This window comes from Panthera onca, chromosome D1 (assembly GCF_046562875.1).
Source record: "Panthera onca isolate mPanOnc1 chromosome D1, mPanOnc1 haplotype 2, whole genome shotgun sequence".
Taxonomy (NCBI): domain Eukaryota; kingdom Metazoa; phylum Chordata; class Mammalia; order Carnivora; family Felidae; genus Panthera; species Panthera onca.
Genome location: NC_138348.1, coordinates 71,703,980 through 71,731,725, shown reverse-complemented (window position 1 = coordinate 71,731,725; position 27,746 = coordinate 71,703,980). Strand labels below are relative to the sequence as shown.

At 35.7% G+C, this 27,746-nt stretch overlaps 1 protein-coding gene across 4 annotated transcripts in view; it reads left to right on the top strand.

Moving 5' to 3' along the window:
• Nucleotides 1–19,631, top strand: part of NOX4 (NADPH oxidase 4) — a 167,987-nt gene extending 148,356 nt beyond the window's left edge. For all 4 annotated transcript variants that reach the window (XM_078433013.2, XM_078433012.2, XM_078433015.2 and 1 more), the window contains 3 exons: nt 3,854–3,922; nt 5,353–5,453; nt 17,485–19,631. In XM_078433013.2, coding sequence (XP_078289139.1) covers nt 3,854–3,922; nt 5,353–5,453; nt 17,485–17,605 — 291 coding nt within the window. In that variant the 3' untranslated portion in view covers nt 17,606–19,631. The remainder of the gene's footprint in view (nt 1–3,853; nt 3,923–5,352; nt 5,454–17,484) is intronic.
• The last annotated feature ends 8,115 nt before the right edge of the window (nt 19,632–27,746 follow it).

Below are 27,746 nucleotides of genomic sequence, written 5' to 3'. Positions count from 1 at the left end.
CAGTGATGACTATCTTCTATACACACTTCTGCACCCAGGTTTTGATTTTTCACATCAGCGGGATGAACATTGGTCCTTCAGTTATGCTTCTAAGGATGATGTGTTTGCAACTGTGTTACCAAGTTCAGCGTGTGTGTGTGTGTGTGTGTGTGTGTGTGTGAGAGAGAGAGAGAGAGAGAGACAGAGACAGAGACAGAGACAGAGAGACAGAGAGATCAACTGCAATACAGCATAGTGACTTTACATACAGTTTATGTGAGAGTAGGTGAAAATGTTTTTGAAAACCAATGAAAATATAGAGTCTTTCAATCTTGTTCCAACTGTGTTTCACATTATTCTAGAATGCCTAAGACAAAGTTACCTTAGTTGCCCTAGTGACTGTCTTGGTGTCAGACTATCTGCCGTGATGACAAATGTGGATCTTAAGTGGATCTTGCTTGGGCAGATTGTCCAACCTGGTGAATGAAGGAGACCACAGGGCCAGATGTCAGGTGATCTGGTACCAGCTCGGCTAATATCTAACCACATGACTTGCTCCAAGTCACTTCACCTCTGTGGGTCATATTGGCAAAATCAAAATGAGGGATCAAGGCTACATCAGGCATTCGGATTCTGTCATTTACAATGGAACAGTGGTTCTACCTCATATGAACTGCAAGTCCTTGAGTAAATCACTTAATCTCTATAAACCTGATTTATGCTTTCAATTTGTAAAGGAGGCTACCAGCACTTGAAACCTGATGTGAGACTTAGCTTTAATATATCTAAAGTATCTATCATTTTGAAGGCATTTAAGAAATGATTACCATGATTCCTCTTAGTGATCTGTAAAGTTCCTTCCAGGACTCACATCCTGTTATTTTTTATTTGTGAGAAAAATAAGGAAGGGTGATAGGCAGGAGAAGTAAAAATGAAGAACATAATATTTGTGCATGATCCTACAGTCCTAATCTATTTGCAAGATTGTGTTGATCCATATATTTATTTTTCCCTTATTTTTTTCCCCTTTTCCTTTTATTTGTAGAAAATTGTTCCCTTAGTAGATATTATTATCTTCAGTGAGGGGTAGGTTAAAGTGGAGACATTGACATCATTAAAAACATCATTCAAATTTCCATAGTTCTTACTAGGGGCTGTGGGTACCAAATACCAGTTATCGATGCAGGAGTCATTGGACTGATCTCAGAACAGCATCCTGGTAAACATTTAAGACAAGAATCAACAAAAGCCATGTGTTTTTTGAGGTGCTATTCATCACTGGCATCTAGAAACTTCTGTTTTTTTGGAACTAAAAGTCATAAATCCTGATTCAGTTCCAAAAGGGCCTAAAAATGAATTTAGCATTTGGCTGTAACTTGAGGCAGCTATTTGATGGTATATAATTAACGATTATATTTTAAGAGTATGATGGGAGCTGAGAATGATCATTTATCACTTTTAAAGTAAATATGTTTTTATTGGGGCTTTATAACTCAGAGTTTCCACCTGTCAGAAAATGTATAGTTTTACATCTGAAAAGAGATGATGACATTCAGCCCTACCATTGTCCTGATGAAAAAACCTGAGGCCTAGATGAGTGAGTAAATCCTTAGAAGTCTCAGGGCCAATATGGGAAGAGAGACAAGTCACCTGCCACGTGTTCCTCCCACGGTAAATGGGGCCAGAGGGGTGATGAAACCCTACTTAATCCCCCCACCATTTGCAATGTGCCTTTTTTTTTTTTTGCATTCCTAAAACTTCTACTTTGAGTCCCAATGTATCATTTTTTATATTAAATTAAATTAAATACTTATTTTTAAATTTTTATTTAAATTCCAGTTATAACAGACACTGTAATATTAGTTTCAGGTGTACAATATAGTGATTCAGCACTTCCATACATCACCTGGTGCTCTTTGCAAGTTCACTCCTTAATCCCCATAACCTGTTTAACCTATCCCCACCCACCTCCTCTCTGATAACCATTCAGTATAGTTAAGAGTGTATTAAAAAAAAAAAAAAGTCTGTTTCTTGGTTTGCCCCCTCTCTTTTTTTCCCTATGCGTGTTTGTTTTATTTCTTAAATTACACATATGAGTGAAATCATATGGCATTTGTCCTTCTCTGACTTATTTCACTTAGCATTATACTCTCTGGCTCCACCCATGTCATTGCAAATGGCAAGTTTTCATTTGCTTTTATAGCTGAGTAATATTCTATTGTATATATACCACATCTTTATCCATTCATCAGTCGGTGGACACTTGGGCTGTTTCCATAACTTGGCCATTGTAGATAATGTTGCTATAAACTTGGCCATTGTAGGTAATGTAGATAATGTATCATAGTATAATATAGAAATAATACTTTGAATCAGTGGATCCTCTTGCTGCAGTAAAGTCCAACAAAACATTACCATCTAAAGCAAACCCACTATGCTGATCTCTGTTCAAGAAATGGTTTGTCTTTTGAAGAAGTGCTGTTCCTATTGATGCCTTTCCTGGGATCCACACCTCAAACACTCCTCTCTGTTCTCCAAGGAGCCCACCAGGTGGAGGTGCTCCTCTCCTTCTCTTCCACTTTTGATGCCTTGTCCTTATCGGGGTGATGAAAGGAGGCCCTAAGAAGAAGAATACTTTTAAAAATAAAAAAAATATATTATAAAAATTATTTTTAAACTTGTATTTGTATAACATTTAAAAATATTTTAAAATTTTTGTTTAAATTCCAGTTTAAGTTATTTAAATTCCAGTTAGCTAACATGCAGTGTAATATTAATTTCAAGTGCAAAAATATTTTTAAAATAACAGATTTCAGAAGTCAGGGTTCATTCAGAGGAAGGCCAATTATTAGTAGGTTCATTTTTGTCTTCTAGAAAAAGGCAGCATACAGAGACAAGAACAACCCTTTTACCCTCTTTGCTGAGTTTATTTTCCTGTAGGTGATATTTTTCTTATTTTATTTTTCAAGGCATTGAAATGTTTGAGATTTTTTTTGAGACTATTTTATTTTGGCAGGTGTGTTTACAGCCTCATACATTTTTGTACAAGGAAAACTAGTGCTGACTAAGAGGAAGGCAAGAATAAGAACTCTGCCTTTTGTTTTTGTTTTTGTTGTTTTTTTTTTTTTTTGTGATTCCTAGCATGCATATTTTATATCATTATTTGTGGTTTTTTTTGTTTTTTTTTTTTTTAAAGAAAATCATGTTCTTTAGGAGTGAACTCTTGGTTCTAATTTAGGGACTCTTAAGGAATAAAATAAGAGATATAGGGAAAGGATTTAGGGGGATATCAGTGTAATATTTCACATGCTTGGTTTTGTATGTATAAAGATAACATAGGGATTCCTGGGTGGCTCAGTCAGTTGAGCATCCTACCTCTTGATTTCGGTTCAGGTCATGATCCCAGGGTAGTGGATTGAGTCCCATGTGTAGCTCCATGCTGAGTGTGGAGCCTGCTTGGGATTCTCTCTCTCTCTTCTGTCTCTCTTTCTCTCTGTCTCTCTGTCTCTCTGTCTCTCTCCCCCTGTGTCCCTCTCTCGCCCACTCACTCTCTTTATCTCTCTCTCTAAAAAAATTAAAAAGTGAAATAAGATGACAGGATTATGGTCTTGCACTGCTACCATCTACTATTCCCTTATCACTACTACTACTGCTTGCACTAATTGTGCCAATAGGAGCAGGTTTTTAATGTCAGAATCTGGCATGTATATGACATACATATATGTACCTATGTATATATACACATTTGCTAGTAAAGGTTGACTGTGATTAGACACCATACATCTTAAATTGTAGAATCACATATGTTAGAATAGGAGAAAGTCTGAGTACACAGAAGGAATTCTCATGTCTATTTACTTTTATGTCCTCTCAGTTTTGGCAAGAGAACAGACCTGACTATGTCAACATCCAGCTGTACCTCAGTCAAACAGATGGGATACAGGTATGTGGTTGGATGTTTTCATAAATTAAACAAGCCTCTTGATAATAGAAGATCTCCTCTAAGGGCCATGCTGGAAGAACATTTCTGCAGGTGGTTTGAATAGAAGTTTCCCAGAGGAAGGCCTCTTTTGGAATGTGTCCAGAAAACCCATGGCTTGTCCTTGAAGCTAACGGTATTAGGTCTTTCATCTGTCCTCCTCACAGGGAGCGGGAACAGACCTTTGAGTTCATCTCTCTCCTTTTCACTGTTATCTCAAACTCTTCACCTCCAGAAATCAGACCATGAGCGAACAGTCTCATGATTGTGTTCATCAAGGGGAGTTTTTATGTGGAGAGACAAGATAAGATCATATGTAGTTAAGCTTATTTCTCTTCAAGGGAAACTAAACAACATAGAAATAGCCATTACGCATCATGTACTTACTATACTAGGGACCCTGTGCTCAGCATCTCATATTCATTATCTTGTGTAATTGCAACAGATCCAAGAGGTAGATGATATTGCCATCCTCACATTATAGATGAGGAAACTGAGGTTTACAGATGGCATGGAAGTGCTGCACAGGTGTATAAATCTGGGCATGAATGCTTTTACAAGTTTTATTTTAGTATTTTCCATTATATATTTTCTATAATACTTTGAATACAAACTATGAATGCTTGTCAGTTACTTCAAAACTAACCTAACCCTATTTTTTCTAGTCAGATTTCTACCCCATTTGGTATGTAAAAAAATATTTCATTTTCCTATTCTCATGAAGCAAGTCAGTATCGTTATTCCTCATGGTATGGCTGTAATTAAGGTATGGAGCATAAATTGCATTGGTTCTCCGTTTGTCTGCCTGGGACTCAGACACTCTCCCCCTCTCTTCTCACTTCCCTCTGACCCTTCATTGCCGATCCAGATCTAATATTCTGTTAATTGCAAACACCAACCCGTTAGAAGTTATTTTGTTGATCGACTCAAGATGTGGAGCTCTTCTGTCTTAGGCTGTCTTGTCTAGGATCATTTCCCCAAATTTATGATGACAATTTGTAGTATTTTACTCCTACAATGAGCCAAATATGACAACTGTATTTGCAGTGCAAAAACACTTCAATAAAGTTTATGCGCTACACCCTTTTTGAGAGTAGGCAATTAAAATGCCTTCTTTAACATTGTGGTTGTTAAAAATGAAGCAACTAACTGAAGTCTAGGAAAATCAGCCATTTGTAATAATGGAATTCAAGAAGATAATGGATTTTAAAGGAAAAGAGGAAGGAAATGATGTTTCTAAATGACTATACTTAATAGCTTGCCATTTGATACTTATATTCTTTAAATCACAGCAATTTGGTAGGAAGCCACAGCACCAGTAGAAATGATGTTAGAGAAATAAGTTATTCGTCCAACTCTGTGTCATATAAAATATAGTGCTTTCTTTTTGGCAGAAGATAATTGGAGAAAAATACCAAGCACTGAATTCAAGACTTTTTATTGGACGTCCTCGGTGGAAACTTCTGTTTGATGAAATAGCAAAATGTAACAGAGGGTAAGTACTAATTCTCAGGAAATTTACCATGTGGCTAATGATCAAATTAAAATATTCTCAAGTCATAACATGTAGTTTTTCAAGATGAATTAGGTAATGGGTTTACAAATGGCAAAGTCACTTAAACACTCAATTATCACTCTCAAAGAAGGAAGCAAGTCAGGGACCACCTCACACATATCTGTAACATCAAATAATTAAAATTTGGCTTGGAAATAGTCTATAAAGAATTTATGAAGAAACTATCCTACGTACTTTCAAATTTGCATAGACCCATATTAAAATGGGTATTCATTCCAACATCATATATCAGGTGATCACTGGAAAAACTTTTCAAAATCATGTTGGCAAACAAGGGAACTCTACCAGCATTTCTAACAATGAATGAATGCACTTAAGAATCAGGCATTTGCATTTTTTTTTATCAGAATGAATAAACTTTTAAAATCCTTAGTGGTAATATGGAGTCTCTAATACAGGAGTATTTCCAAACATAATTTTTTTTCTTGGAAGCTATAACTCTATGAAGAATCTTAGTATTATGAAATACGTGTCTATGGTCTAAAGAGATTACCGTTTAAGGAAAGCATTCACTGTAAGGCACAGACTAGCCACAACCCCCCTTTTTTTGTAAACTTATTGTTCAAGGCAGTGGTCTATAAGAATTCTAAGGGTATTTTGAAAACAATATACCCACTCACATTTTAAATTTGGTATTGAAATAGTTTCATCATAAGTTAAATAGTTGCAAAGGCTCTAATTTCTAACATATTGCACATGCTGACATTTTAAAATTAATGTAACTCTTTTAAACCTGTCTACTGGAATTGAAATACCAGTTTTTTGATACCAACCTCATATATTTGTAAAGATACACAAAAAGCTTTCGCTAGCAATTGGAAATTTTACATTATTTTTTCTTTAAAAAAAATTTTATTAATACTTATTTTTGAGAGAGAGAGAGAAACAGAGCATGAGTGGGGGAGGGGCAGAGAGAGAGAGAGAGAGGGAGACATGGAATCTAATGCAGGGTCCAGGCTCTGAGCTGTCAGCACAGAGTCCGACATGGTGCTCTGACTCACGAACCACGAGCTCATGACCTGAGCCAAAGTCAGACGCTTAACCAACTGAGCCACCCAGGCGCCCATACATTATTTTTTCTACTTGAACTTGTATTTCCATTGTATTTAACCTATAGAATTTATCAAAATTCAATATGTTTTTACATTTGAACTAATTGTATTTTTGTTACTTAAGTAAACATACTTCTGTAATAAGAATGTACATAAATTGAAGTTTTAATTTTTAAAATTTCCTTTGTTGCTCTCCTAGATTGATTTACTATTACAATTACTAGTATATAGTTAATCAATTCACAATTTAAAAAAATACATTTTTATAAATATAAAAAGGATATTTGTGAATGAATGAGACAGCTTATCAGATGAAGAGTTTTAAAAATGCTTCAGTTCATGAACTCCTAGATAAATACAATTTATTGAAAGAATCACTGATGTATCATGGCTCCTGGCTCCATCTTCAGAGATTTTGTTTTAGGAATTGTAATGGCTCCTGGAGCCTCAGGAACAAAATTTTAAAAAAATATATGGTTGACTCCTGACAAGCATCCTTTTATTAATTTTCTTGGTATAGTGATGAAAACCTTGCAATTTTGTTATTGTTGCTATTGTTTTTCCTCAAACCAAACTCTATTACAGGAAAGGATCATTTATAAGAAATTAGATTGGGATTCTTGATTTCTTTGGTTCCTTCTTAAGAATTCTCATCAGTTAAACTGTTCATGATTTAGATTGATTTTGTATGTTTATTTGCTTGGTTGTTCATTTCCTTCAAACAGCAAAGCTGGTTTAAGAAGAACAAGTGTATACCATCTGCTGTTGACATTTTGTACAACACTTTCACTTTCTGTATTTGCTCTGGCCAAACACCTAAAAACGCATTATTTTTAAAGAATTTTTACATGGCATATTTAGGAAAAGAATGGATGAACATCTTAAGGTTCATTAACTAGAAAAAAGGTGATACTTAAAGAGAAGTCCTCATTTGAGATATAAAATTTTGGTTAACCTCATGTACATGAATTACTGAAAGAATATATAAAGTCACATACATACATACTTATACATGTACATGTATATGTATGCATATATATTTAAAATCTATATACTGAAAATATGAACCTTAAATTTTAATGCAAATTGAATGAATCTATTACATAGAATTCTTTTATGTAGTCTTTTTCAGATACACTCATATATTGTTCATGGATGATTTCCATGTAATTCTACCTCCCAGTATTCTACAGTATGGATATATAGGTTACCTCCAGTTCTCTACCATTACTAACAGTGCTATAGTAATTATCTTTGCACATACTTTCTCAGGCTCTTTGGGAGTTGCAGTTCAAGGTTAGAATCCTTGAAATGGAATTGCTGGCTCAAAGAGTATACACATTTAAATACTGTCCTATCAAAACCAAAAGGCTGAATCAGTTTATGCTCAATTTACTTTGCACACATGTATGAGGTGGTTCCTTCCTTGTGTGGCTTTTTTAAATTCAGGAAATGAATTATGTAATGGTATTACATGATCAAGGAAAGTGAAGGAGCTTTTGAAGTCACCCTATTTTCATCATTATTTGACAAAAGGAGGAACTAGGGCCCAAAAGGTAATGATTTATCTCAAGCCATGGTTAATGAGTCAGAATTTATACATGAACCCTATCTTCTGACTGTAAAGTTCAATGTGCTTCATTTACAGCAAAACATTGTCCCAAATAGAAAGAATAGCAATTTTATTTTACCATGTCCCTCTTAGGGACAGTGAGATGTTGCAAGTGAGATGTGTCCATTATGTGTATTACAGCAGAATATTAACTATAATACACTAAAAGTCAACAACTAATTTTTCAAAAGTATAAAAAGATTCTAGATATTACTTCGTAAGCCATTCAGTATTAAAAGCATGTCAGGAAATTTTTTGTTATGCCTAACCAAAGTCCAGTTTCCTCTTACTTATAATAAAAATGCGTATCATATCATAAATTAGTCAAATTTATGCATTATACGAAAGGAGAAATAAAGGATTAACTTTATGTGGCCTTTGGAGTAGAGAACTAATACTCTGGGATTGAGTAAAATGTTTGAGACCGTATCTGTATATCTTCCTCCTGGTGTTTTAAAAAATACAAATCTCTGTATCCATTCTAGCAATTTTGGGTAGTCTTTCAGGTTTTCTACGTAGAGTATCATGTCGTCTGCAAATGGGAAAGTTTGACTTCTTCTTTGTTCATTTGGATGCCTTTTATTTATATTTGTTGTCTGATTGCTGAGGCTAGGATCTCTAGTCCCAGTAGTATACTGAATAGCAATGGTGAGAGTGGACATCCCTGTCTTGTTCCTCACCTTGAGGAAAAGCTCTCAGCTTTTCCCCATTGAGGATGATACTAGCTGTGGGTCTTTTGTATATTTATGATGTTGAGGTGTGTTCCCTTTATCCCTACTTTGTTGAGGGTTTTTATCAAGAAGAGATGCTGTATTTTTTAAATATACCTGGGTCTGATCTCTCACATTCGATCTTATGTCCCTGGGTCAAGTCACTCAAACCTTCTGAATCTATATTCACAAGGAGTGAATAAACTGTCATTATTATGAGATCCCACACTTGCAAATCTGCACGGAAAAACAAAGATTGGTATAATATGCACAAATATACAATATGTACAAATATGTTGAACATTAATTATGGAACTAGTTCCCAACATCTGGCCCCAAACAACATTCTCTGCTTAACATCTATTTCTACCCATCTCAGCAAAGTTTTTGTAGATAAATCTCCAGATGGTTGTTGGACTGCAGAAACCAAATACAAATTTAGTGCAAATGGATTGCAGAGATTAAGTGTAGATCTTGAAAAAGTTACAGGATCTCATTGTTAGTGAAACTCACACTGGGGAACTCCTCAAATTACACAAAGATCTACTAGAGTTAACCTAGTTAACAACTGAAATACAAAAATGTAAAAAATATGATATATGGGTGCCTTAAAAATGATGATTTTAGGGGCACTGGGATGGCTTAGAGGGTTAAGCATCCAACTCTTGAGTTCAGCTCAGATCATGATCTCACAGTTGTGAGATAGAGCCCTGCATGGGGTTCTGCACTAGGCATGGAGCCTGCTTGGGATTCCCCCTCTCTCTCTCTCTCTCTCTCTCTCTCTCACTCTCTGCCTCTCTCTCTCTCTCCTTCTCTCCCCCTCCCTCCCAACCCCCCCCCACTCATGCTCTCTCCCTCTCAAAAAAAAAAATAATTTAAGAGAAGCCATCAGGAAATCTGTAAAAATTGAAAAATGAACTTTATAATTGCCCTGTGAAGAAAGTAATGTTATCTTACTGTAACGCAGCATGACAGAGAATGTACACAAACAAACAATGACTCACTGCCTACTCATTTTCATGAAAGCCACACTAGGTTTTTTGTTTGTTTTTGTTTTTTGGTGGTGTAAATTGAATTGTTCAATTTTATTCAATCTAAGTAACCTAGTGTGTTACTAGGTTTCAGATCTAGTGTGTCTAGATCTGGTTTTAATAATAATCTAAATTTTATTATGTATAAGGCAATTTATTTTCATGTTTCTTTTTAATTTTCTTCTCACTTCGGGTTTACTTAGGTTTTCTTTTGCTAGTTTCTTAAAGTAGAACCTTATATCATTGATTTCAGACCCTTTTTATTTTCTAATAAAAGTGTTCAATACTATAAATTTCCTTCCCTCTCCACACTTCAGCTACATCACACAAATGTGGATATGTTTTGTTTGTGTTTTTATACACTTCAAAATATTTTTAAGTTTTCTATGTGATTTCTTCTTTGACCCATTGGTTATTTTAGAAGTATGTTGTTTAATTTCCAAACATGTGGGGATTTTACATATATCTTTTTGGTTTTGATTCCTAGTTCAATTGGGTTCTGTTGAGAAAATATACTCTTTGTGATTTCTATCCTTTAAAATGTATTGAGACGTGTTTTATTGCTCAAAATATGGTCTGTGTTGATGAACATTCCGCATGCACTTGAAAAGAATTTATATTCCATTGTCTGGGGATAGAGCTCACTGTAAATATTAGTTACAATTGGTTGTTAATGGTATTTAGGTCTTCAGTACGCTTACTGATTTTCTATTTTTTCTATCAATTACAGAGAGGAGTGTTGAAATCATCAACTGTAACTCTAACTTTATTTGTCTTTATAGTCCTATTAGTTTTTGTTTCATGTATATCAGACTTTTTTAGTTGGAGGTTTTAATTGTAGTGTTTAAACTATTTCATTACATATTATTATTATTATTATTATTCTATGTATAATATTATATGTATTCATTACAAAATATATTACACTTTATTATTTCATGGAATAAAAAATATTGTTTGATTTTTTCCAGCTTTCTTGAGATATCATTAACATATAATATTATATAAATTGAATATGTACCATGTAATATTTGATATATATAATGATTTGATATATGTATATATATTGCAAAATGACTACCATAAGAAGGTTAGTTAGTCAACACAGCCAGCCATCACCTCATGTAATTACAATTTGTGTGTGTGTGTAAAGAAAACTTTAACAATCTACTCTCTTAGCACCTTTCAAATATACAACACTGTATTGTTAACTATAGTCACCATGCTGTACATTACATTCCCAGAACTTATTCTTACAATTGGAAGTTTATAATTCTCTGTCAGCCTTCACCCATTCCCTACCTCTTTTGCCTGGCCCTGACAACCACCAATATGTTCTCTGTTTCTACACAGTATTTGTCTTTCTTTGTCTGATTTATATCACTTAGTACAATACCCTCCAGTTGCAATCATGTTGTTGCAAATGGCAGGATTTCGTTCTTTTTTATGGCTGAATAATATTGTTCTGTGTGTATGTGTGTATGTATGTGTGATATTAATAGTTAATATATAAATTATATGTATATCACATGATTTCTTTATTCATTTATCCATTGATGAACACTGAGGTTGTTTCCATGTCTTGACTATTTTAATAAAGCTGCAATGAACATGGAGGGGCAGGTATCTTTCTGAGATAATAATTTTATTTCCTTCAGATGTATACATAGAAGACGAATTGCTGGATCATATAGTACTTCTATTTACAATTTTTTTTTTTTACATTTTGTTTTTATTTTTGAGAGACAGAGAGAGACAGAGTACAAGCAGGGGAGGGGCAGAGAGAGAGGGAGACACAGAACCCAAAGCAGGCCCCAGGCTCTGAGCTGTCAGCACAGAGCCCAATGCAGGGCTCGAACTCATGAACCGGGAGATCATGACCTGAGCCGAAGTCAGACACTTAACCAACTGAGCCACCCAGGCGCCCTAGTCTATTTAAAACTTTTTGAGAAACCTCCATACTGTTATCCATAGTGGCTGTACCAATTTACATTCCCAACAGTAGTGTACAAGAGTTTCCCTTTCTCCATATCCTTGCCAACATTTGTCTCTTTATCTTTTTTGATGATAGCCTTTCTAACAAGTGTGAGGTGATATCCTAGTGTGGTTTTGATTTGCATTTCCTTGATAATTAGTGATGCTGAGCACTTTGTCATGTGCCGTTTGGCTATTTGAACATCTTTTTCAGAAAACGTCTATTCAGGTTCTTTGCCTATTTTTACTTCAATTATTATTCTATTATTTCTTTTTTTTGCTATTGTGTTGTATGTATTTCTTACATATTTTGGATATTAACCCTTTATTCGATATGTATTTTTACAAATATTTTCTCCCATCCCATATGCTATCTTTTCATTTTGTTGAGCATTTCTTGTGTTGTGTAGAAGCTTTTTAATTCGGTGTAATACCACATATTTATTTTTGCATTTATTGCTTGTACTGCTGGTGTCCTATCCATGAAATCAATGCCAAGACTATTATCAAGGAGCTTTTCCCCTGTTTTCTTCTAGGAATTTGATGATTTCAGATCTTACCTCTAAGTCTTTAATTCTCTCCGACTTAATTTTTGTGAGTGGTGTAAGATAGGGGTCTGGAAACCAATTTGACAGTAAATTTCATATATTAAAAAATAAAAAAAATAAAAAAAATAAAAAAAAAAAAGATAGGGGTCTGGTTTCATTCTTTTGCATGTAAATATCTAGCAGTTTACTGTTGTTTTCTATTTATCGCATTTGTTCTTTTTCTTTCTTCATCTACTTTCTTTTGGATTGAGTACATTTATGATTCCATTTGTTACTCCTATATTGGCATATTAGCCATACTTCTCTGTTTGCTTTTAGTGTTTTATTTGAGGTATTGGTTCCCAAACTTCATTCCTTGGACCAACATCTCCTGGAACTTGTTAGATTCTTGAACCCTATCCAAAGTCTCCTGTATCAGAAGCTCTAGGGGTGGTCCATGGACCAGGTGGTTTGTGGTCTGGGAAGTCCCTCAGGTACTTTTGATGAGGCTGAAATCAGAGAAACATTCTAGGTTTAGAGTGTATATCATTAGCTTCACCGTGCACCCTGAATAATATTATACTGCTTTATGTACTACCATTCCCCCTGCATCTTTTTGGCTGTTCTTTCTTTCTTTCTTTCTTTCTTTCTTTCTTTCTTTCTTTCTTTCTTTTTTCTTTCTTTCTTTTCTTTCTTTGGAGAAAGAGAGAGAGCATGAGCAGGGAGGGGTGAGGAGAGAGACAGAGGGAGAAAAAGAATCTTTTTTTTTATTTTATTTAATTAATTTTTAAAAAATATTTATTTTTGGGGCGCCTGGGTGGCGCAGTCGGTTAAGCGTCCGACTTCAGCCAGGTCACGATCTCGCGGTCTGTGAGTTCGAGCCCCGCGTCAGGCTCTGGGCTGATGGCTCGGAGCCTGGAGCCTGTTTCCGATTCTGTGTCTCCCTCTCTCTCTGCCCCTCCCCCGTTCATGCTCTGTCTCTCTCTGTCCCAAAAATAAATAAAAAACGTTGAAAAAAAAAAAATTTAAAAAAAAAAAAAATAAAAAAAAAAATAAAAAATATTTATTTTTGAGAGCGAGAGAGCATGAGTTAGGGGAGGGGCAGAGAGAGAAGGGGACAGAGGATCTGAAGTGGGCTCTGCACTGACAGCCCAACGCAGGGCTCAAACTCATAAACCGTGAGATCATGACCTGAGCCAAAGTTGGACGCTTAACAACTGAGTCACCCAGGTGCCCTGAGAGAGAAAGAATTTTAAGCAGGCTCCACTCTCAGTGCAGAGTCTAATGCACTGAGATCTAAGGACCCTGAGATCATGACCTGAGCCAAAATCAAGAGTCAGATGCTCAACCAACTGAGCTACCCAGGTGCCCCACTTTGGTTATTGTTCTTATTCATCTTTCTTCTTCATATACTGTAAACTCCATAATGTATAGTTATTACTTTTGTTTTAACTATCAATTATATTTTAAAGAGATTAAAAATTAAGTAAAATACACATTGTGTTTATTCGCCAATTTGCCATCTTGGTGCTCTTCATTCCTCTAGGTAGATTCAAATTTCCCTCTGATATCACTCTCCGTCCTAAAGAATTTCCTTTAATATACTTTATAGTGCTGGTTTGCTGGTGCTGATTTCTCTCACCTTTTGTTTAAGAAGTTTGTATTCCTTCCTCAGTTTTGAAAATTATTTTTGTTTAGAATTTGATATAGTACAGTTGACATTTTCTCTTGTCTTTCAGCACTTTGAAGAGGTCACTTCATTGCCTTCTGACATGCATAGTTTTTGACAAGAACTCCATCTTTCATCTGCTGTTTATTATTTGTAAAGTGTCCTTTTACCCCTCTGGCTGTTTTTGTTTTTCTCTTTGAAAACTGTCATTTTCGCTTTTACTTTAAATTGACTTACCGTGGTTTTCTTTGTGTATGTTCTCTTTGGGGTTCATTAGATCCTTGGATCTATGTATTTGTTTTCTTCAAATTTGGAAAAAGGGCCACTATTTCTTAAGTGTTTTTTTTTCTCTTTCCCTCTGCCTTGTCTCATGTTGGGGCTACAATTCCATCCATGTTAGACTAGTTGATATTGTACCACAGGTTACTGAGCCTCTATTCATTTTTTTTTTTTCTCCCAATTTTTGTTCTTGGTGTAGTCCATTGGGATAGATTGTAGTGCTAGGTCTTTAAGTTTAATTATCTTTTCTTCTGCAGTGCCTATTTTTCTGTTAACCCATCAGTATATTTATCATTTTAAATATTGCATTTAATCACTAGAATTTCCATTTAGGCCTTTAAAAAATCTTCTGTTTCTCTTCCCATCATGTTGATGTTTACCTTTGAATATAATGAAGGGTGTTTCTCATCACTGTTTCAATGATGTCTGATAGATAATTGCATCAAATTTGTTGTTCTGGGCCTGTTTGTATTGACTGATCTTTCTCCTGTATTAGTTTGATAGGGCTTGCTTCCATAACAAAATCCCTCAGACTTGAGTGGATTAAACAACAGAAATTTATTTTCTCAAATTTCTCGAGGCAGAGCATCTAAGATCAAGATGGTGGCAGGGTTGATTTCCTCTGAGACCTCCCTCCTCTGCTTACAGGTGACTACCCTCTTATTGTCTCTTCATGTGGTCTTTTGCTTTGTGCATGTGTCTCCTCTCATGTCTCTTCATGTATACACATTTTCTCTTCTTATAAACATTCCAAAGACTGGAATAGGATACACTCTGACAGCTTTATTTTAACTTAATAACATCTTTAAATGTTTTATCTCCAAATACCGCTATATTCTGAGGTATTGGGGGTTTGGTTTTTCAACATACGAATTTTGAAGGGACATAATTCAGCCCATAACACTCCTAGTTAAGGTTCATAATTTCTTGCTCTATAAAGCTCTTACTAATTTTCTATTGGATACTGTACATTTTGAAGTTTAGATGTTAAATGCCATGGGGTGCCTGGGTGCCTCAGTCGGTTAAGCATCCAGCTCTTGATTTCGGCTGAGGTCATGATCTCACAGTCGTGAGATCAAGCCCTGCGTCAGGCTCTGGGCTGACAGCACAGAACCTGCTTGGGATTCTCTCTCTCCCTCTCTCTGTGCCGCTCCCCCCGCCACTGTCTCTCAAAATAAATAAATAAACATTAGATGTTAAGTGCCAAATTTTGATCTTTCTTTTCAATATTGTTGGACTTGTTTCAGGCATGCAGTCTTGTGACATGGATTCAGTCTGATCTTCCTAAGTCTTGCTTTTAAGCTTTGTTAGTATAGATCCAGGGCACCTTCCATCTATGGCAAAGTTTTCCAACATCCACCCTTCCTCTTGCCTCAAGCAAGGTGATAACTTTCTAGAATACTATCCATTGCCCACATATGAAATACAGATCTTTTCATTCTGGTTTGTGGGAATATGAATTATTCACAACCTTGTGTAAACTCGGAATGGTTTTGCCTTACTGCTTTCTGCTACTTCCTTACGCAGATTCATGTAGTTTCCTCTCACACCTGAGCAAATCAGTATTCAGCCAAAGACTTGAGGGTTCACCTCTACAGATCCCCAAAGCTTCCTTCTGTGGATCACTCTTTCTTTCTTTTTTTTTTTTTTTTTTTTTAGTGTTTATTTTTGAGAAAGAGTGCATGCAAACTGGAGAGGGACAGAGAGAGAGGGAAACAGAGGATATGATGCAGGCTCTCAGCACAGAGCCCAACATGGAGCTCGAACCCACAAACCATGAGATCATGACCTGAGCCAAAGTTGGGCACTCAACTGACTGAGTCACCCAGGTGCCCCAATCTCTCTTCCTTTCCACATTCTTCACAGATTCTAGCTGTTTTGTCCCCCGTGAATTCCATTCTTTGTCTCTTCAGCTCCGAGCCCCAATCTCAGCATGAATTTCTCTGTTTTGCAGCCTGTAGATTGCCTCCAGGCAATAAGCAGAGACAATTGCTGGACTCATCTTGGTTTCTTGTTTTTTGTTTTTTTTCTCTTTTTCTAGTGAATCGCTGTTCTGTTTTACCCACTGTCAAGTATCTGAAAATATGTTACTTCATATATTGGGGTTCTTCCCCTAGTTTTTCAATGCATGAGGATAAATCTAGTCTCCACTACTCCATCATGGCTGCAAGTGCAAGTTCTATTTTTGTAGTTCTTTGTTTCATTTTTCAAGGTGAAATGTTTTAGTAAAACCATTGTTTAAGTATTTATTATAAAATCTTGATACCCGTTTAAGTGTATTTACCAGGTTTTTTATTTTTCCAGCACCAATTATTCTCAGCCAAGCTAATGAGGACACACTATATTTGCCTAAGATGTGATATGAATTATTAGTGATTTTGATATCCCAGGAAGAATTCAATGCAAATAATAAATTTTGGAAGAAGATCAATGTGAAATACTAGTTATTTCCTGGGATTTATTTAGTCTATTTGTTAGGGATATGTATAATTTATCTACTAAAATTTTATGTTAGCAAATAATAAAATCTGTTTGGCATTTATTACAGTTCTTAGAGTGTATAAATAAAAATGAATTGTATACAGATTAATATGCTTTTGTTTCAACTTGGATATAAATTAGTTACTTAAAATTATCCTTTCAAATTGGTAGTAGCTTTTCTTTGTCTTAACCATCACTGCCTGTGCAAATTCATGGGCTCTTTAGAGAAATGCATATAAAGCATCTAGTAAGAGAAGACTGACATGATCCAATGTGGACGGACATCTATCACTTGCTGTTCTTGATTTTGTTTCTGCATGTAACGGAAAGGCTAAAGGCAGACTTCTCACTTTCTGTCTGATAATAAGCAAATATGTGCTCGTAGTTGCATTCTTTGAACTATCCTGATTTCTAGTGGGAATAGCATGAAGTAAATAATGTATCTTCATGGTGATCACTTACATTTGGAAATAATTGAGAAATTAATTAACTCAGTATGCAAAGCAGCAATAAATGAATTTTGTTAATACGTTAAACATGTTTGTAGCACATACTTCTTGTTATGTTCTGCCTAATTTTTCACCTGATTTTCCATTTTCTCCTCTGTCTTACCAGGAAAACAGTTGGTGTTTTCTGCTGTGGACCCAGTTCAATTTCTAAGACCCTTCATAAACTGAGTAACCGAAACAATTCATATGGGACAAGATTTGAATACAATAAAGAATCTTTCAGCTGAAAACCTTTGAGATGAACCAGGACTCTGAACAAGGAATGAGTGCAATTTCTAAGACTGAAACTCAGCTGAATCAACCAGCTGTGTCATACCAAAGAGTAGCAAGGTTTTCTTATTTATGATTATTTAAAATGGAAATACAGAGAATGTGGCAAGATGACAGGTCACATTACATGTTTAATCTGGAAACCAAAGAGGCCCTGAAGAATAGTTGATGTGATGATTCACTTTTCAATGCTCAGATTAAAAGAAAACTATTAGATGCACACTGTTGATTTTTATGGCAGATTCAAGAACTCCCTAGTGAGGAGCTGTGCTTGCTCACTGTGACGCTGATAGCCTTGGTCCTCTTTAAATTGTTTTTGGTTGAACAAATGCAACATTGAACAAAATTAAAAATTCATTGAAACTCAGATTACATTTTCTACGTGAGTATAAACAAGAGTAGCTTTGATTTTGAAAAGCTTCAGGCAAATATATTAGATGTTTGAAGATATAGCACAGGACTCTATTAATACGGGTACTTTGTATCTAATCTTCCTCACTACTGATGCTAATACCTCTGTTTGATGTCTGTAGACTTTATGCTAAATGAACTTTTATAAATGTTGATATAGTATCTATTTTTACATTTTTCTTTCTTCTTTTTTCCTGTCTATAAGGAAATCTTCCCTCCTTTGCATGCATTAGAGACAGTGATTTAATAGGCCCTTTCCATCCACAATTTACTTAATCTATTACTGTTGCATAGTAATGAGGAAACTATCATTACTCTAAATTATAAAGAAATATATAGACTTTCCTTTTTCAGCATTTTGGCCTCTATTATTTTTATTTACTTCCCACCCCCCCCCCCCCGCCCCAGAATAGATTGTCTTATTTTTAGCCTGTTAAGGTACTTTAATTTGCACTTTGAGACCAAAGAGCATTGTGTCTCTCAGTGGTCACCAAGATAGAAGACATCTCTCTTTTGCCACACATTGGTTTATACTGGAGACAATGAAAGTACAGTGCCATTCCTGAACAAAAGAACATGTACTTTACTTTCTACACAAGAAGAAATACTTCATTAGTATTTAGGTTCAGAATCAAGAATATTATTTGTTGCACCATCTGGTATTCTGAGTCTTGATAGAATCTAATTATTGAATTTCAAGTCACTGTTGGGACTACACTGCATGATCCTATCAATTTAGGCTTGCTGGCCATTTCATTCTTGGCTCAGAGGAAAAGTCCTCTTCCCTACTTTAAGAATTAAGGCATTTTTGCAGTTTAGTGATTTTGTTGTGTAGACATCTATCAATTGCTATTGAATATAGCTGAAATAAGCAGAATGACTTGTCTGTTAAAATATTGCATGGTATAATAGAACATGATAAATGCTACTGTTACTTTTTGTTCTGATTCACTGATAGCAATCAAGCATGTTAAAACATCTAGCATTGAATGCCCATAAACATATTACTTATAGATATTTCTTCCTTCCCTTGGAATTTTTTCTTCTTCCTTCTGTGGAAGGAAAATCAGAAAAGGATATGGGAAATGTGCAATATTCCTGCAGATTTAGCTCTGAAGGCATATTTGATAACCAATACATCTTGGCAACACCTGCTAAACTAAAAAGAATTTTCATAAACACACATAACAGAAGTAGGAAAAAGAACTGTGAGTTAGTACAGGCTTGATGTGCAATGCTGACTCTTTACTGATCATAGTTTATTTATGTGATTGTATTAATACACCTAATTTCAGTAAAACAGGTAGATTTTTCAAAAAAAGAAACCTCTTTCTTGGTAGGTCTACTATTCTAAATGAACATCCTGTCTCTTTTAAATTCTAGCTGATGTTCAAACATGAAGTGTTAAACACAGCTAATCTTTGCTTCTGTAGGTAGTAATAAATTAGGTTTTCATCACACATGTAGAAGAGAGTTTTGTTTTTTGAGGGATTTTTTGCTCTGGGGCTACTTCTTGTCATACAGATCTTTGTCATGCGGTCATTTTGGTGGCAATAAATGTTAAAATTGAAATGGAATCTTTGAGATGTCTATAACCTCACCCTTTGCAACAAGCAGACAGTTTTTTCGCATGATGATGCAAGTTGAAGAAACAGTCTATTTGCATGCATGTTAGCATGCATGAGCAACCTTAGGGGTTTGAGTTTTTGGTTTTTTTTAAGTTTATTTATTTTATTTTATTTTATTTTATTTTATTTTATTTTATTTTGAGAGAGAGAGAGAGAGCGAGCGTGAGCAGGAGAAGGGGCAGAGAGGGATAAAGAGAATCCCAAGCAGGATATGCACTGTTAGTGTGGAGCCTGATGTGGGACTCAAACCCACAAACCACGAGATCGTGACCTGAGCTGAAACCAAGAGCCAGTTAACCGACTGCGCCACCCAGGCCTTCACGAGGGGTTTTGAGTTCTATGGCCTTGGATGTCATTGGCTAGTGGTGTGAATATAACAAGTTGCTCCCACTCTGGGATTAAAATTTTTCATTTAAACTAGATTAGTAGTTATCAATCATACCTGGGTAATATATCTCTTTGGAAACCTGATTAAAAGTAAATATTATGGGGGGAGGGGTGCCTGGATGGCTCAGTTGGTTGAACGACAGACTCTTGGTTTCAGCTCAAGTCATGATCTCATAGTTGGTGAGTTCTGGACTCACCTTGGGCTCTGCACTGATTCTCTGTCTTGGGATTCTCTCTCTCTCTGCCCCTCCCCTGCTCGTGCTCTCTCACCTTCTCAAAATAAATAAACTTTTTTTAAAAAGTGAATATTATGACATTAATACACAATATTACATACAGTGTAATTACAAATAACCTCCAACAGCAAGGACCCCAGTTTAAGAACCTCTGAACAAAATAATCCATCACTCTAGGTCTTTCTACCTATGCTTTTCTGTGATATTTTTTGCAAGAAACCATCCATTTTTATAAGATTATATTAGGAAATTAACTCTGTGGACAAAGGAAAGGAAATTCTCTTCATATGCTCTCAAACAGAATCCAAGTTCTCCTGCTTTATGCAAGAGAAGGCTGTGATTTTATATAACAATAATAATGAAAGACTCAGATTCATACAGATACATACATACATTCATACATATATACATACATAAATACATATATACCACACATAAATTCAGGGCTTCCTTTTTTTTCTTTTTCTTTTAAGTCAGGTTAAAAATGAAAAGATTGATAGTTTTCTTTTTTTTTTATTTAGCGACTTAAAATGCCAGTTGGAGGATTGTAATGATAGAGTCACTTAAAGCAAAGAAATAAAAACATGACAAAGCATAGGCTGAATTGATTTAGTCTCCATCTCCAAGTTACTTACAACTCCCCAAATCAGTGTTTACTTGGAGCATTCAGAGAGGTAATAGACTTAAATCATAAGGCATTGTTAAAGAGGATGACCAGAAGCAAATGAGCCACAGTCATCAACAGATAATGCTAGTGCTAAAGAGTGTTCATTATATTAAAGAGGAAAAAAATTTACTTAAGGTTAACTCAGCTGAACGTTGTTGTTGTTGTTGTTTTAAAACAATGAGACACATTTTTAAGTGCTACTTACGGTAAACATTTCCTTTTTGTGTGCTATCCAGGACATTTTCATATCCAGCCATGTTATCCAAACATAACTGAAGTTAGGAGTACTCTTATTTTGTGGTCGAGAAAACTGAGGCATAAAGGGAAGTGGTAACTTGCTTGTCATCCACTGAGTGAGAAGTATGGCATAGGGAATACATAGTAACATTGCAGTAACTTATGGTTACAGGTGGCGGCTGCACTTTTTGTGGTGGGGAAAAAAAAAGTCATCCATTGAGTTTGTCACAGAGCTGAAACTGGGGTTCAGCTTTCCCCATCTCTGTGTTTTCCCTCCCCATGACATACATACACATCTAGTAAGACGTATCTTACTCCCTGTGAAGCCTATTTAGTGGTAGGTGGAAAAAAGGTGCTATGTGTTAATTCCAGATTCAGGTGCAGAGAATCACTCTTATTCCCTGTGTATCTTCCGATTCTAAATGTGGCAGTCCTTTATGTTTTGCAATTAGAACCTATTTCCAGAAGTCAGTTTTGAAGTATGGCAATGGTGCTAAAGGGATTATGTTCTCCAGAACTTTGTTGTGGAGAAATGTGTAATAGTGTAATTTTTAGGAAAAACTAATATTTAACTTTAAATTTGGATTCGTAAACAGAAGTCATAACTTCCCTGCTTTCTAACCTCCCAGGGAAATGTTGATATTAAAACAGATGATTATTGTTCTCTACTCATATGACCATAATGTTGAGGAGAAAAGAATCAGCTTTTTGTTAACTAGTAAGACAGGAAATAAATGAAATCAAGCATAATGAGCATTTACTTCAACCAGCACAGAACAATGAGAATTCTCTGTCTCCTTCTGTCTAAATCTCCACTCCATTACCCCTGCTTCTTTATTCCACACTGTGGTATTCTCAAAGGACAGAGTTGCAAAAGCTAGCCAGATGAGGTTTTCTAAAGAAAAGAAGCAGAAGACTTCCAATACTTATCAAAGAAGGGTCCATTAAGAGAAAAAGCAAAAAAAAAGGCCATACCAGTAATTTAAAATTAGTAAAGAGTTAAGCAATGTTGCTTTAGAACAGAGACCAGAATTTTTTTTGAAGTGAATATACAGAATTTTTACTTTCTGCTATACGAAATTTCATATTCCTCTTGGTAATATCTAAAAGTGGATTTCTTATTTTACACTGGCAAATATTACCAGTAATCTTAATGCAGTATTAGGCTACAATGTAAGCTTGGTAAGGGCAAGAAATGCCTCCTAAAAGCAAAACTAGGAGGAAGAAAAAAAGGAGTCAAAGAAAAATTATTTAACACATCAGGACATGATAATGCTTTTCTTTTCATAACTCTATAGATGGTCAAGTGTGTGGCAGAACTATTACTGTGTTTTGGGAAGATGTAATGTTTGGTCATTTCACATTTTGATTGCCACTAGAATTTTAGCAGAAGCTTTACCTTTGATCAGAATTACATCTGGCTTCTATAAGAATTAGAGCTTTGGGGCGCCTGGGTGGCGCAGTCGGTTAAGCGTCCGACTTCAGCCAGGTCACGATCTCGCGGTCTGTGAGTTCGAGCCCCGCGTCGGGCTCTGGGCTGATGGCTCGGAGCCTGGAGCCTGTTTCGGATTCTGTGTCTCCCTCTCTCTCTGCCCCTCCCCCGTTCATGCTCTGTCTCTCTCTGTCCCAAAAATAAATAAAAAACGTTGAAAAAAAAATTTAAAAAAAAAAAAAAAAAAAAAAAAAAAGAATTAGAGCTTTGACAAGCTGCTGGTTGACCTAGAGACAACCCCATTTAGATGAGAGCCAGCCCTGTGTAAATGCTCTAATATATGTAGCAATAAAGAAGGGGAGTCTGCCATGGATGTTGCCAGCTGCATACACTGCATATTAAAATTCTGTCAGTGCAAGGTCATATTTCTCAGTTCTTATCCTTCTACCCAGAGAATGAAACCTTCTTAACAAATGGGGATCCTGAGATACAGAAATTCCCTCTTGTATCTTAACAGTGTGTCTGTTCACCTATATCAGCACATTCATTTGAAACTAATTATCAATTAGGATGACTATAATCCATTTTAGTGGTGAGAAATCTCCACAATAAAATGGGGGCCTTGCTTGTCTGCTAAAAAATATATGGTAGAAAAACATTGGCTAGGGAGAAGTACTTCAATCTTCTAGGTTTTCCTCTCCACTGATTCTTAAAGGATTATAAAATTCCTTAGCACACATATGTTGGAATATGACCTGAGTTGTACTTCCGTGCTCTGTGATTAGATGGTTTACTCTTGATTTTGTCCAGTTCAGGAAAATTCTAGCTCTTAAGTCAGCTTAGCATCTTTCATCACACGGTTGGGTGCCCACCAGGTGCAATTATATCCTTATTTAAAGATGGCCGTTATTTGCTTACCAAATGGCATTAACAGGGAAATTTTTTTCTCGTCTCATTAAAATGTGATTCAGATTCAAAGTTGGGAAAAGTAGAAATTACTTTGAAAAGTGGGAGTGATTGACTGAACTTCTGTTTACCCGGAGAATGCCAGTGTCATCATTTTATCCAGCCACCTCCAGTGTATAGAGTAAACAGAACCCTAGGTTAGAAATCAGAGAATTTGCAGCCTTTATCCCTGAAGAGTATTCAGTTATGTACCTAAAAATGTGTGTAATTTCTACCTCTACCTACATCCCTTGTACTGGGATGTAGTGGGGCAAGCATATGGGGGAGAAGAGGAAAAGAATGGTCAGGAAAGAGAAATGTCCTAGGTAAATGTTCCTTAGTGGGTTTTTTTTGATAATATAGTAAAAATAAAATGCCACTCTGAGAAAGTAAAAACCCAGGCTTTTATGAGTCACAGTCCACTGTAACTGAAAGGGTCAGTATTTAATTATGTTTTCTGGGCAAGTAGAAAACATAAACACCACTCTCTATCTTTGTTTTCTGGAGATTCCCCTACACAAAGTTGTTGTATCCAATATAGCTGCCTTCTGGATTCCTCTTAAGATTTTGGTCAGGCCCAATATGGCTAGAGATAGCTGTATTGATATGACAATCAAGCTAGGAATTGCTGGAGGGTGATATACATTATCCTACTTACTTAAGGTTTGGTGTAGGAAAAAGCAGGTGTATATGAGACATCTTACTGAATTAAAACCAAGGCCTCTATCTTAGAACTTTAAGTAATTCTATAGTAGGGGGAAAAAAGCACTACACAGTAGCTACTTTTTTCCTAGATGGAATAAAATTAAATTATCTTTTTTTAACTCTCACCAAAGATACTTCACACTGTATCTTCATCAAAACTTTGTTATATCGTAGATATTTGTATTTAAATTGTGTGTGTGTGTGTGTGCGCGCGCGTGTGTGTGTGTGTGAGAGAGAGAGAGAGAGAGTAAATTGCCTGAATGAAAATGACATTCTGCAGTAGTGTAGAATGACACTTTCCAACTTTCATAACTAAGCATCTGATGGCGGCAGGTATGCAAAGGGAGGAAACATATTTCTCCCATCAAAATGTGCTATGCTCAGCAATCCAGGTGTGGCATTTGATTCTTGTCTGGCTAAACTGAGGTGTGTGTTTATACACTGCTAGAGAGGAAGCACTAACCCAGATTCAAAACTTGGAAAGAATTAGAAAAATATATACAGTTATTTTTTAAAAATAATTTTATTATTGTAAAGACATGGTATGTTTTAGAAAATATTGTTTCAGAAAATGGCATAGTGCTTAAAAGCTAAGCAAATAAAAGTTGGACAAATATACTTAAAGTCCCTCTCATTAAAAACTAATTGTGTACTGTTGGCGCTAATAATCAAGAATTTTTCCAGGGTTTTTAGAACAAGTTAGTGTTATTTTCATCCTAATGAAGGACCCAATTATCACACTAATCTTACTTATGAAGATACTAAACAAGTAGTGTTTAAGACATGTTACTTTGAAACCTTGAAAGTATTCTAATCTCAAGTTTCTCAACACTCTTGTAACTTTCATTTCATCAGATGTATAATTGGGAGTTATAGATTTCTAATCTCTAAGTTTAATATCCTGGGTTTGGGATATTGGCTTTAGCCTTTCCAAGGCTTTACCTTGGTTTCTTTTTGTGGTATTATTCCTAAATGACATAATAATGTCCATTAAAACATTGAAATATTTATACAATTTTAAGATGTCAACATTATATTTTTATGCATAGAAAACTAATAAAATGTAATGTTCATTATGAAGTCTAAATGGTGAGATTTTATACTTTATCACTGATGGTTTCAGTTTTACCTAAACATTGAGTATGTTGTAAAGATTTACGCCCATATATTAACTCTTGCTCAAAGGATTTTGTTTCCAGTATTCCCCTTTATCTGCGGTTTTGCTTTCCATGGTTTTGGCTTCAGTTATGTGCAGTCAACGGTGTTCTGGAAGCCGATGATCCTCCTTCTGACATATAGTCAGAAGGTTAATCGTTGTAGCAGCAAAACACTATGTCCAGCTGCCTGTGTTGTTCACCGGACTTCATCTCTTTTTTTTATTTTTCTAATATAATTTATTGTCAAACTGGCTAACATACAGTGTGTAAAGTATGCTCTTGGTTTTGGGGGTAGACGCCCATGGTTCATCACTTACATACAACACCCAGAGCTAATCCCAACAAGTGCTCTCCTCAATGCCCATCGCTCAATTTCCCCTCTCCATCAGCCCCCCATCCACCTTCAGTTTGTTCTCTGTATTCAAGAGTCTTGTATGGTGTGCCTCCCTCGGTCTTTCTGTAACTATTTTTTCTCCTTCCCTCCACCATGGTCTTCTGTTAAGTTTCTTAAGATCCACATATGAGAGAAAACATATGAAATCTGTCCTTCTCTGACTGACTTATTTCACTCATTATAATACCTTCCAGTTCCACCCACGTTGCTGCAAATGGCATGATTTCATTCTTTCTCATTGCCAAGTAGTATTCCATTGTATATATAAGCCACATCTTCTTTATCCATTCATCAGTTGATGGACATTTAGGCTCTTTCCATAATTTGGCTATTGTTGAAAATGCTGCTATAAACATTGGGGTACATGTGCCCCTATGCATCAGCACTCCTGTATCCCTTGGATAAATTCCTTGTAGTGCTATTGCTGGGTCATAGGGTAGTTCTATTTTTAATTTTTTGAGGAACCTTCACACTGTTTTCCAGAATGGCTGCACCAGTTTGCATTCCCACCAACAGTGCAAGAGGGTTCCCATTTCTCCATATCCTCACCAGCATCTGTTATTTCCTGAGGTGTTCATTTTAGCTACTCTGACCAGCATGAGGTAGCATCTCAGTGTGGTTTTGATTTGTATTTCCCTGTTGATGAGTGACATGGAGCATCTTTTCATGTGTCTGTTGGCCATCTGGATGTCTTCTTTGGAAAAGTGTCTATTCATGTCTTCTGCACATTTCTTCACTGGATTATTTATTTTTTGGGTTTTGAGTTTAGTAAGTTCTATATAGATTTTGGATACTAACCCTTTATCCAATATGTCATTTGAAAATATCTTTTCCCATGTCATAGGTTGCCTTTCAGTTTTGTTGATTGTTTCCTTTGCAATGCAGAAGATTTTTGTCTTGATGAGGTCCCAATAGTTCATGTTTGCTTTTAATTTCCTTGCCTTTAGAGATGTGTTGAGCAAGGAATTGCTGTGGCTGAGGTCAAAGAGGTGTTGCCTGCTCTCTCCTCTAGGGTTTGGATGGTTTCCTGTCTCACATTTAGGTCTTTCATTCATTTTCAGTTTATTTTTGTGTATGGTGTAAGAAAGTGGTCTAGTTTCATTCTTTTGCATGTTGCTGTCCAGTTCTCCCAGCACCATCTGCTAAAGAGACTGTCTTTTTTCCATTGGATATTCTTTCCCGCTTTGTCAAAGATTAGTTGGCCATACTTTTGTGCGTCCAATTCTGGAGTCTCTATTCTATACCGTTGGTCTATGTGTCTGTTTTTGTGCCAATACCATGCTGTCTTGATGGTTACAGCTTTGTAGTAGAGGCTAAAGTTGGATTGTGATGCCTCCCACTTTGGTTTTCTTCTTCAATGTTACTTTGGCTATTCGGGGTCTTTTGTGGTTCCATACAAACTTTAGGATTGCTTGTTCTAGCTTCGAGAAGAATGCTGGTGCAATTTTGATTGGGATTGCATTGAATGTGTACATTGCTTTGGGTAGTATTGAAATTTTAACAGTATTTATTCTTCCAATCCATGAGCACGGAATGTTTTTCCATTTCTTTGTGTCTTCTTCAATTTCCTTCATAAGTTTTCCATAGTTTTCAGCATACATTTCTTTTGCATCTTTGGTTAGGTTTATTCCTAGGTATTTTATGTTTCTTGGTGCAATTTAAATGGGATCCATTTATTTATTTCTTTATTTATTTCTTCATTATTGGTATATAAAAATGCAACTGATTTCTGTACATTGATTTTATACCCTGCGACTTTGCTGAATTCATGTATCAGTACTAGCAGCCTGTGGTGGAGTCTTTTAGATTTGCATGTAGAGTATCGTGTCTGTGAAAAGTGAAAGTTTGACATCTTTGCCAGTTTTTATGCCTTTTATTTTTTTGTCTGATTGTTGATGC